The sequence below is a fragment of the Lissotriton helveticus genome, chromosome 4_1 (assembly GCF_964261635.1).
Source record: "Lissotriton helveticus chromosome 4_1, aLisHel1.1, whole genome shotgun sequence".
NCBI classification, from domain to species: Eukaryota; Metazoa; Chordata; class Amphibia; order Caudata; family Salamandridae; genus Lissotriton; species Lissotriton helveticus.
Genome location: NC_136063.1, coordinates 1,062,811,270 through 1,062,823,858, shown reverse-complemented (window position 1 = coordinate 1,062,823,858; position 12,589 = coordinate 1,062,811,270). Strand labels below are relative to the sequence as shown.

The following is a 12,589-nucleotide window of genomic DNA, read 5'->3' as shown; positions in this document are numbered from 1 at the left end:
TTAGGTATCTGCACATTGGGTTGTCAATTGTCTGTGGGCTGATAATTGAAAGAAATGGATGTCAGCTTATATGGGCAGCGCTTATATATGTCTTTGTTTGTCACTTTGAGTTCAATGGTGTTGACGCAGAGCCACATGGTGGTACTTGCCAGCATGCAGGAGTACAGCTTTTATTTTTGCAGATCCATTTTGGCACCTGGGGATATTCACAAGGTGAGGAATCTGTGGTTAGATAGGTAATCCACCTAAAGATTGTTACAGAAGGTAAGTAACTTGTTCATCTCTTACCTTACCACATATTAGACCAGGTTTCTGTATGCAAGCATTGAATGATGAATACCTGTTCAGCTGGTAGCCTAATTTGTGCCTACCTTTGGGAAGATTTACAGAAATGTAGAATATTTGATGTAGTACGAAACTCCACAAAGCAAACAAAAAGGTTACCTTTAATTGTGGACTTCAGCGTTAAGTAGTTCAATATAAATATCTCTCAAGACCATGAAGAGCATTCACTCCGGTGCACCCTTGGACCCCTGCCCGCACCACATCTTCCACAGAGCCATCACCTCCATCGCCCCCGAATTACGCCGCACCATCAACTGCTCCATCGAGACGCCACCTTCCCAGAAGACTGGAAACACTCTGCGATCAACCCCCTCTATAGAAACCATCAGCTAACCTGGCAGACCTCAAGAATTTCAGACCCATCTCCTTGCTCCCCTTCCCAGCCTAGGTCATTGAGAAGGCCATCAAAGCCCAACTCTCCGAGTTGATCGAAGCCAACCACATCCTGGACTCCTTTCAGTACGACTTCCGAAGCAACCACAGCACCAAGCCCGCCCTTCTTGCCGCCACCTATGACATCTGCTCCCTTCTCGATCGGGTACAAACAGCAGCCCTCATCTTCCTGGAACTCTTGGCAGCCTTCAACACCGCCTCTACCGAACCCTAAGCACTAGACTCCACGACGCAGGCCTCCACAACAAAGCACTGGACTGGATCCCTTCCTTCCTCACTGGGAGAACACAGCAAGTCAGACTGCCACCGTTCCTCTAAGAACCCATGGAGATCAGCTGCAGGGTCCCCCATGGCATATACGCGCTAGCTGTCTCGACTTGCTGTGTTGATCACGTTTAAAAAAAAATTGATTTCTGCACTTTTTAGGCCTCTTTTAGTAATTTTAATAACTGCTTTGCCTTACCTGCTTTAACTCTTTCTGCTCGCTCCCCGGTCCACCACGGGTTCGCCCTCTTGTTGTGGAGGGAGCAGCATGCTCTTTGCTTTGGGAGGAGGCAGGGGAGGAGTTTAACTAACGTCAGCAGCCAGCTGATCGGGAAACCTTCAAAAGCAATGCACCGCAGTTCGCGCAGCGGATGCGCTACAGAAAGGTCATATACGCGCTAGCTGTCTCGACTCTGTGTTGATTACGTTTAAAAAATTTTTTTATTTCTGCACTTTTTAGGCTTCTTTTAGTAATTTACCAACTGCTTTGCCTTACCTTCTTTAACTCTTCCCGCTCGCTTCCCAGTGCACCACAGGCTCGCCGGCTTGTTGTGGAGGGAGCAGCGGGCTCTTTGCTTTGGGAGGAGGAGTTTAGCCGACGTCAGAAGCCAGCTGATCGGGAAACCTTCAAAAGCAATGCACCGCAGTTCGCGCAGCAGACGTGCGCAGCAGGCACGCCAAAGGCAAGCCCGTCTGCGCCCGTCCGTGCCCATCCGGGGCCAGGGGCCATAACCCATGCCCCGCACATTAACAAAATGAAGAAATATGCACCTAGTTGTTTGCTTGGGCTACGGAAGAATGCGCAAGATGAGTGTATTTCCTTCAAACCGGGCAGTCCTCTCATGCCCTGCCCTCACTGTAGCTTCACCTGTACTTCTCTACTCGAAAGATCACAGTGGTCTAATACAGGCACTATGATAAGCTCCACACAACTACCGTTGGCGAGGGAAAAGCATATGGAGGGTTACACAAAAGAGTTCACATTTTTTAATTTAAGTGTAGATCCCTCCCGAAACATAAGGAGGATATCTGGGACCTTCTACATAACTCACAACCCGTTGTGATTTTCCTCACAGAAACCGGCTACATGAGGGCTCGGTCCCAACATTGCAGGGGCCCTACCCCCTAATTATACAATAGTTAAAAGGGACCGTGAAGGAAAAATTAGGGGTGGCATCGCTATAATTTTTTTAAAAGACTTCTCGTGCAAATGGGTAAATCTACCTTGTGAAGGTTGTGAAGCCATTTTTTTAGGCTCCTCTTAACTCCCCAATTTACATTTTCAGGTTTATTGGTGTACCGTCCGCCTGACCCTGCAGGACCATGGGCAGCTAGATTTCCTGAAATTATTGCTCCTTTTGTGCTTGACATTGCAAATATTTCTATAATGGGGGACCTTAATTTGCATCTCAATGATCCTTTAGGTAAGATTGGCTCTACTTTGGTCACCGATCTTGAAGCCTTGAATATGTCACTCTGTAATTCTGGTCCCACTCATAGGGCCGGCCATTTGTTGGACCCTATTTTCTCCACCCTGTCTAATATTTCTTGTCAAAAGGCCCTCCCCTTACTTTGGTCTGACCACTTCTTGGTCAGCTTTAAAGTGGTGATTGATTCACAGCTGAGCAGTCCTCTTCCCTCCGTATCCGAACCTAGCTTCAGAAACTGGGAGAAATTAGATATTGATTCTCTCAATCTTCATCTTGCTAGTAATATTCCAGAGATTTCTTCCATAAGATCTCGGATGTTGATACTATCCTCACTTGGATCACGTCACCTGTGGATGACTGCCTCACAATATCTTGTAAGAAATTAAATAATCATCGTCCCCCTGCTCCTTGGTTTACAGAAAAGCTGAAAGTTGAAAAAACCAAGTGCAAGGCCTTGGAAAGATATTGGCGGAAAGACTACGCTCCAGATTCCAAGCTGAGTTATAAACGTGCTAAGAGAGAATACGCTCTGTGTAAAGCCGCTCGTGCTGAACACATGGCTCAGTGGTTGTGGAGAAGCGTGGCTCAGTGGTTAGAGGCGGCAGACCCGGAAGCTGAGATCGACCGTGGACCAGGGTTCGTTTCCCCGCCTCGGCCTCAAAATTCCACGGACTCGACAATTCTCGCTCTGGTGCCTACTCAACTCACAGGGTCACACTCTGCGACTCTGGGCAATAGTTTGCTTAATCTCCACTACGGCCCCTCGCGGCGGGATGCCTGGCTTTCACCTTGTGGACACCCTGCCGGGGTTTCTCACAGGGGAATACCAGGACGGGTTCCCTAAGCAAGCGCCGGGACGCTTACGGGCAGCTGTGCGCTTTACAAGTCTAGCACATTTACATTTACACACATTAGCAATACTATTGGACTGGCACATAATAAATCCAAAGTATTGTTCAAAATAGTTAAGGAGCTTTCCGGTGCATCTTCTCAACCGATGCCCCCGGTATTAAATGAAACACACTGTGAAAATGTGGCAAAGTTCTTTACTGAGAAAGTTGAGACAATTTTTGCTGACTTACGTACAACCACAGGTAACACCGAACAGCCATTGTCCTGTCTTTGTTTGACAGTATTACGCCACATAAGTCACCTGATTTTGCGTCTAGTCTCAGTATCACTAATTGGCAGCCATTAGACTCTCTCTCTTTTAAATCCATTTTAAATAATCTTAAATCTTTCTCCCATAATGACCGCTCCCAGTCCATGTTTTACAAAAATCGGAACCCACTTTTTTTTAAACTTATTATGGATTTATTGAATGCATCACTGAGAGAGGCCATCCTACCACCTGAATGGAAACACGCAATGGTTCTTCGACTGTTGAAAAAACCAAATGCCGACCCGTCGGAACTGTCTAACTTCTGTCCAATTTCCCTGCTACCTGTTTTTTCAAAAATTTTAGAAAAACATGTGAAACAACAACTTTCGCAGTATGTGGAAACTCATAAAATTTTACATGTGTATCAATCTGGCTTTAGGGCTGGGTATTCCACAGAGTCAACACTCCTAGGAGTTACAGAAATACTTCGGCAGCACGTGGACAAAGGGGAAACAATGGCACTCATTTTACTGGATTTGAGTGCCACTTTTGATATGGTATCCCACTTGGTTCTTTTAAAGTCACTCCAGTCCATTGGTATAAGTGGCCCAGTGTTGGAATGGATTAAAAATGTTCTCATTGGAAGAAACTTTCAGGTTTTTTCGCCGATGGCCAGATCCAAGACCTATACTTCTTTGTATGGAGTACCACAAGGCTCAATCCTTAGCCTGTTGTTATTCAATCTTTATGTCAGTCCTCTAGCTAGTATTGCAGAAGAAGCTGGGCTATCTATCTTCTCTTATGCAGACGATACCCAGCTTCTCTTTTCGCTTTCTTCCAACGAACCCTCCACTGTGTCATCTTTACAGGTAGCGATGCAAAACATATCTAGTTGGATGCATACAAACTGGCTTAAGTTGAACCCTGAAAAGACGGAGGTCTTGATCCTAGGGAAAAATAGAGATCTTTGGGGCCCACTTCATTGGCCGCCAGAAATGGGCACACTACCCCAACCTGTGCAAGCTGCACGCAATTAAGGAGTGATGCTTGACGGTCAGCTGTCTACGAGACAGAGAGTAGTCAAAACTGCTTCTACTTGCTTTACCATCTTAAAATGGCTCCGTGAAATACTCTGGATGTTGCCTGGTCCCACCCAAAAAAACGTAATTCAAGCCTTAATTATGTCTAGGCTGGACTATGGTAATGTCCTGTACCTTAGAGCCAACAAAGAGTCAGTTCGCAAACTACAAGTGGTCCAGAACTTGGCGGCCAGATTGCTTTCCCATGTGCCTAGATCATCATCCATTTCAGGTGCTCGCCGGGATCTTCACTGGCTTAAGATTGAGAACCGGACCAAATTCAAGGCCCTATGCTATGTGCATAAAATTAAACAAGGCACAGCACCCATGTATCCATGCTCCCCAGCTCAGTCTTATCGTCCGACTCGTGTACTTCGCTCCTTATCGCAAGCCAAATTTCAAGTCCCTAGGTTCAAACTTTCACGCCTGGGCGGACGTTCCTTCTCCTATCTGGCGCCAGTATTGTGGAACTCGCTATCCTCATTTCTTCGGCATGAAATCAGCCACAAGATTTTTCGTAGAGGCCTAAAAACCTGGTTATTTGATCAATAGACGTGGTTCCCGCTGTTGCGTGTGGTCCTATGGGGCCGGGAAACCTCCAGGTAGCTGTGTGCTTTATAAATTTAAAATCAATCAATCAATGGCTCCTCCCTGAGCCCCACCCTCTTCAACATCTACATGGCCCGCTCGCAGCCATAGTCAGGAACCACGGACTCAACATTACCTTCTATGCCAACGACACCCAGCTGATCCTCTCCCCCACCAACAAGCCCACAATCGCCAGAAATAACTTTCACAAAGGGATGAAGGCTGTCGCTACCTGGATGAGAGGCATGTGCCTCAAGCTCAACTCGAACAAGACCCAAGTCCTGATCCAGGGGCCCAACACCTACGCCTGAAAAGACTCCTGGTGGTCTGCTGCTTTAGGAACCCCCCTCACACCCACTGACCATGCAAGAAACCTCTGCATCATACTTGACTCCTCGCTCACAATGAACCACCAGATCAACGCAATCTCCTCATAATGCTTGCACACTCTTTGCCTACTTTGTTAAATATTCAGATGAATCCCCTCTGAGGCCAGAAAGACGGTCACACGTACACTAGCGGACTTGGCTGTGACAGCGCACACTATGCAGACGTCACCCAGAAACTCCTCAGGAAACTGCAGAACATTCAGAACACCGCAGCCAGTCTGGTCCTCCGCATCACCCGCCGCAGCCACATCTCCGAATACCTGTGAGAACTCCACTGGCTCCCAGTCAACAAGAGTCATGCTCAAGCTCCTCACAAACTCCAACAAAGCCCACCATGATGCTTGACCAGCATACCTGAACCACTGCCTTTCATTCTACGTACCCACCAGATACCTCTGCTCTGCCGAACTATCCCTTGCCATCGTCTGTCAGATCTACAAGACCAGAACCGGAGGAAGATCCTTATACTACCTCGCCGCCAATACCTTGAACTCCCTGCCTTTCCTCCTCAGGCTTTCCCCGTTGTTGACCCAATTCAGGAAGGACCTTAAGACCTGGCTCTTCGACTCAGACCATAGCACCCATCAAGACCCGCAGCCCAGCACAGTCCCCCTAAAGCCAATTTGCGCTAAAGAGATTAGCTAATTGAGTTGTACTATTCTTCACGAGATTCCAATACTAACGTAGCAGAAAATGTTAATGCCAAATCTGAAAGCAAGTTTACATGATTTTCAATGGATCACTTTTATTTCCCTTTTTTGGTGTTGATTATATGCAAGCTTTTACCTATCTGTAGTTGAAAGCCTCTTGTCAACCATACTAAAAATGTAGAGGACTGAGGCCACACACTGCTTATCACTGGTGGACTTTGTCACTCTCATGTGCTTGCGTTTGTTCCTTTGTTCTGAATTTGGAGCATTTACTACTTTTGATTATCCTGAATTTTTGCTACCAGTGGTTATAGGAAATACGTACTAAATACTTGGTTTCTTGTCTTGACAGGAGAGGAGGCTGCACATGTATATAGTTTATTGCCAAAATAAACCAAAGTCGGAACTCATTGTTTCTGAATACATTGATACATATTTTGAGGTGAGTAGCATAATTCTTGGAATTGGAAATAGCTTGTTTGTTGGCAAGTATTGGAAATGGCAAGGCTCTTTCTGCTAAGCGACTAAGAAAAAAATCTGGTCACTGCAAAAATTTTATTTTGGCACTAGACATTGAAATTCTCGAACTGCTTCTGACTTCCCTTTAGAAACTGCATTAACGTAATGTATGGATATTTTTCTGTGTATATCTTGATTGCTGCAATTGATTTAAACAATTTTGATAATCGGTATAGGAACTTCATTAAACAACAATACATCTCTATTTGTAAGATTATATTATTTTTAATATGTTCATTTAGACTATATTTTACCCATAATAAATAGTACATATACTTATGTGCATATTATAATATGCTATTTATTACCATTGTTAAGTTTGGGGCAGGGTCATTTCTCATGAGGTCCTCCTCACTGCCACGCCAGTCAAAGTACACGTGACCAAATAAAGTTGTTTGGACAGATTGCAGTTGTATTTAACAATTGAGATAAAAACAAATTGGCCTGTAAGATCTCTGCCAAATCTAATTTAGCATAAGTTTGAGAAATGTACTTATTAGAACTGAAAAAACAATGTAAAATGAATGTAGATGGAAATCCCACATGCGCAATAGGATCAAGAGACACCCTCATCTGAAAGAAACACATTAGTTATAGATTCTGTACCTTAGAATTACCCCAGGGGTCAGACTGAATCCGGAAAGTTTTTTTCATCAGCGGTACCTCTGTGCGTCGGAAGGTGTCGTCGGTCGGCTGTGCTTTCATTGTCGGCGTCGTGGTCGCCGGGATGACGTCGCAGCAGCTACTTAGATGCCGCCCTCGTGCTCTGACGTCAGTTCTTTCTTTCTCTGTGCCAGCCAGTGTAGATCCGGGAAGAGCGGTACCTCAGTCATTTTTTGACATAAGTTTTTCTCGACTTTTGTCGTTGTCTTGTTTCGAGTCTCCGACTCCGAACAGGTGCACAAGGGATGCCCGGTTTTAAGTGCGACCGCGACCCCAAGTCGTGCTACGACTGCCAGTTGTTGACACCAAAGGCTTTGCTGGAGCAGTCCTGAAAGCTGCTTGAACGACGGTAGTCGGCTCCGCGCTGTTCGAGGTCCCAGTCGAGAGGGAGGTCGAGGGACAGGTCGCTGAGCCATCATCAGTCCAGCTCGAAGTCTTCGCACTCTGGGTCGGGTAAGTCGAAACATAAGAAGAAGTCAAAGAAGCATAGTCACTCTTCGCCTTCTCCTCTTTGGTCAGCCGACTCGACGAGGCGCGCGCGTTGTGCCACTCCTGCGGCTCCGCGCACGGAGCCTCAAGGATCGACTCTGAGCTTACCTCTCTTTCCGGGACCCTGTGTGACACCCGCCCATCTTTGTACGTTCTACGAGGCGATGCATGCCATCTTTGGGCAGACAGACCCCACCGGCGCACCTTTGGGCCCTGGGGAATCCGTTAGGGGGCCTAGGTCTTAGCTCCCGCCGGCCTTGGCCTCGGCGCTGCAGGCCCCCCTTGGATCCAGGCCTAGATCCAGATCAGCGCCGGTTGACCTTATTACACCTCCACCGGTGCCACTTCCAACGGCACGACTACCGTGCCCAGCGCCGGTCTGCCCCCCGGCCGGTGTCGTCCCCAGCCTCCTTCCTGATGTGGACACCTTGCTGGACCGGCGTCTTTCGACGTCGGGTGGGGTTTTAATGCCCCTGTTCACTTCTGGGGTCTATTTCCAACCAGAGTGGCCACCAGAGGATGATGAGGGTGACTGGGAGGGTCAGGTGACCCTTTAACTGACCAGCTAGGGTCTAAACAGGACTGGAGAGAGGAACTGGGGGATGCCAGTGGTCTTCACACTTCACCCGACCTTGGCATGTTGTCTCCTCCAACCGTGGCTACGGAGGAGGGAGCGACATATGCTATGGTGTTCCGTAGGCCGGCCGAGGCTCTCAACCTCGAGCTTCCTACGGTGGCGGTCAGGACTAACCTCCTGACTGAGGTGCTTCAACCGGCAGCGAGCTCTTCGGAGCCCCTGCTCCCGTTTAATGAGGCCATTCCTGACATCCTTTTGGGCACCTGGTCCAGGCCCAACACGGGGGCTCCCGTGGACAGTATGATCGCCCAATGCCATCGCCCGGCTCCGGGTGACCCCACCTTCCACTCCCAACACCCCACCCCGGAGAACTTGGTAGTCGAAGTCTCCGCTTCCATACGCGTTCCCTACCTCTCCACCGGAAAGGGAATCCAAGAAGCTGGACCTTCTTGGGAAGAAAATGTTCTCTTCCGCCAGCTTAGGACTGGGGTCCGTAAACATTGCATGTCTCTTGTGCCGTTATTCCCACTCAGTGTGGGATAGGTGGTGCAAGTGCTGCCTCAGTGGCCGGAGGAGGCCCGGGCAGTGCTCTCCCAGGCTGTCGCCACCGGGAGAGATGCAGCTAAGTTTATGATCCATTGCGGGCTGGACATCTTCAACGTCGGTAGCGCTTCGTCGCTACGCCTGGATGAGGTCCACTGGCTTTTCAGGGGATGTCCAGAACACCTTGATGGACATGCCCTTTGATGGCCGGCGCCTTTTTGGTGACAAAAAGCAGACCACGCCCAAGATCGCTTCAAGGACTCACGGGCTATATGGCCAAATCCTTGGTCCTCTCCTCTGTCCGGCGCAGTCTGCTTTTCGCCCCTTTCGTGGCTACGGAAGGGGTGCCCCGCTACGTCCCACCCAGGGGCACAGACCGCAGCAGGGTATCCAACCTTCGCATTGCCGGGGACGTGGGAACCAGTGTCGTGGTTCAGGGGGTCAGTGAGCAGGCCAGTTCACCAACCCCCCCCCCCCTCTGCAGCAGCCTCCAAACCCTCCTAGTCTGACCTTTCAGGCCCATTTAACGCCAGTAGGCGGCAGGATTCGCCATCACCTCCACCACTGATGCACCATCAATTTGGACAGGTGGGCTTTGCAGATAGTCTGAAGGGGCTACTCCCTCCCCTTCGAGACTACCCCTCCAGCCATGCCACCTTGTTACCACCTCATGTCGGAAGATCATCTGGATCTTCTCCAGAAGGAAGTTACGGCTCTCTTGGCCAAGGGAGCCATTAAGCACGTTCCTGTCCCAGAAGTAGGTTGTGGTTGCTACTCCCACTACTTTCTGGTTCCCAAGAAGGACAAGGGCCTGCGTCTTATCTTAGATCTCGGGGATGTCAATCACTTCCTCCGGAAGGAGAAGTTAAAAATGTTGAAGCTTGCTCACGCCGTGCCTGCCCTCGACCCGCAAGACTGGATGGTAGTGTTGGACTTGCTGAATGCTTATTTCCACATCCCCGTCATGCCGGCCCACCGACGTTACCTGCAGTTCACGGTAGGCCACAAGCATTTTCGATTTTCTGCGCTCCCCTTTGGCCTTACCAGTGCCCCTCGGGTGTTCATGAAAGTGATGGCGGTGGTCGCAGCTCATCTGCACAGATCAGGGGTTTCAGTCTTCCCCTATCTTAACGACTGGCTGTTAAAGGCGGCCTCGCCCTAGACAGTTGTCTCCCACCTCCAGACTTCGACCGATCTCCTACATCAGCTGGGGTTCTCCATCAGTGTGCCGAAGTCCCTCTCAGAAGCTCCTCTTCATCGAAGCGGTTCTGGACACAGCACAGTTTCGGGTCTATCCTCCCTAACAGCGTGTCTGCAACATTCGGGCAATGGTTCCGATCTTTCAGCCCTTGTCCCGGGTTTCGCTCAGAATGACCCTGAGGCTACTGGGCCTCATGGCCTCTTGCATCCTGCAGATCAATCATGCCAGGTGGGATATTCAGGATCTGTAGTGGGACCTGAAGTTCCAGTGGGCGCAGTATCGGGGGAATCTGTCCGACTATGTCCAGATCTCGGAGGGCACTGCTCAACAACTGCAGTGGTTGCTCACGAACCGGGATTGGGTCAGTCGCAGGTCCCTCTCCCTTCCCCAACCCGACCACACTGTGGTGACAGATGGCTCCCTTCTGGGATGGGACGGCCACATGGGAGAGGCGGAGGTCAGAGGCCTCTGGTCTCCAGCGGAGTCCAGCTTTACATTAACCTCCTGGAGCTCCGGGCGATTTGTCTTGTACTGAAGGCATTCCTTCCCTCTGTCCGGGGAAAAGTGGTGCAGGTGTTCACGGACCACACCACAGCCATGTTGTATTGCAGCAAACAGGGTGGGGTCGTGGACCCTATGTCCGGAGGACCTTCGCCTCTGGACATGTCTGGAACGTCAAGGCATTTCCTTGTTGGTTCAACACCTGGCAGGGTTTCTGAACACCAGGGCGGATGAACTCAGCCGTAGGTGCATGAGGGATCACGAATGGTGTCTTAACTCAAAGGTGGTGCAAGGTCCTTTCAACAGTGGGGTGAGCCTTGGTTAGATATATTCGCCACCAAAGAGAATGCGCAATGTCAGCAATTCTGCGCGTTGGAATTTCCAAGGCGGCACCTTTCGTCGCGAGTGGAGTTGTGGTCTGTTGTACGCCTTTCCGCCTATACCACTTCTGCCCAGGGTGCAGAAGAAGATCAGGTGCGACCGGGCCCAAGTCATTCTTTTGGCTCCGGATTGGGCACGAACAGTCTGGTATCCCGAGCTGCTCAACATGGCCATCGATCCTCCGACCAGACTGCCTCTTCGGGAGGATCTTCGGTCGCAGCAGCAGGGGACGGTCCTCCACCCGAACCTGTACAGTCTCCACCTCCTTGCGTGGAGATTGAGTGCCGGCAGTTGAAGTCTTTCGACCTGCCTCCCTAAGTCTGTGACGTAATCTTGGCAGCCAGGTGTCCCTCCACTAAGTTGGTATACGCCTGCAGGTGGAACAAATTTGTGGCATGGTGCACAGCAAAGGCTGCGGATCCCTTTACTGCCCCTCTTTCAGAAGTCCTTTTGTTCCTTCTTTCTTTGGCCCAGCAGGGCTGTGCTCTGGGCACTATCAAGGGCTACTTTTCTGCTATTTCAGCCTTTCTCAGGCTCCCTGATCCGCCCTCTCTTTTCAAGTCCCCTGTTGTAAATAGATTCCTTAAAGGCATTACTCATCTTTTCCCTCCTATTTCCTTCGTAATGCCACAGTGGGACTTAAACCTGGTTCTCACATATTTAATGTGTGCTTCCTTTGAGCCTCTTCACAACTGTCCTCTTCGCCTGTTAACTTTGAAAACTGCTTTCCTGGTTGCCATCACCTCTGCCAGGAGAGTGAGTGAGCTCCAGGCTTTTTTTTGTAAACCTCCTTTTCTGTCTGTCCATCCGGACAAGGTTGTGCTTCGAACACGTCCATCCTTTCTGCCAAATGTTGTCACTGCCTTTCACATTGGGCAGACCATCACTTTGCCCACCTTTCTGCCTCCGCATCCTTCCAGAGAGGAAGAGAGGCTCCACCAGCTGGACCCAAAACGTGCGCTCTCATTTTACCTGAATTGCACACAACAGTTCCGGGTGGGTGACCAGCTCTTTGTTGGCTATGTAGGCACCAAGAAAGGTCGGGCTGTACACAAGCGGACTATCTCCCGATGGGCCGTCTTGTGTATAAAAGCCTGTTATTCTCTGGCGAAGAAGGAGCCTCCGGTGGGGCTGCGCGCCCATTCCACCAGGGCGACGGCTGCTTCTATGGGATTGGGATGTGGTGTCCCCTCACAAGACATCTGTCAGGCAGGTCCGTGGGCCTTGTTGCACACTTTTACTAAGCACTATTGCCTGGACAGCCAAGTCCGGAGAGACATCTTCTTTGGCCGTTCTGATCTCCGGGACTTTCTGGTGTGATCTTGGTTTGCAGACCCACCACCGGGGTTGGTATTGCTGTGGTATCTATTCTAAGGTCAGGAATCTATCACTATGTGTTTCTTTCAGATGAACAAGTTACTTACCTTCGGTAGCGATATATCTGTAAGAAACATTAGTTAGTGATATATTCCTTA

General features: G+C 49.5%; 1 protein-coding gene across 3 annotated transcripts in view; it reads left to right on the top strand.

The window, feature by feature from the left end:
• Positions 1-12,589, top strand: part of TRIO (trio Rho guanine nucleotide exchange factor) — a 4,034,553-nt gene that overhangs the window by 2,406,390 nt on the left and 1,615,574 nt on the right. For all 3 annotated transcript variants that reach the window (XM_078687660.1, XM_078687659.1, XM_078687661.1), the window contains exon 42: positions 6,593-6,682. In XM_078687660.1, coding sequence (XP_078543786.1) covers positions 6,593-6,682 — 90 coding nt within the window. The remainder of the gene's footprint in view (positions 1-6,592; positions 6,683-12,589) is intronic.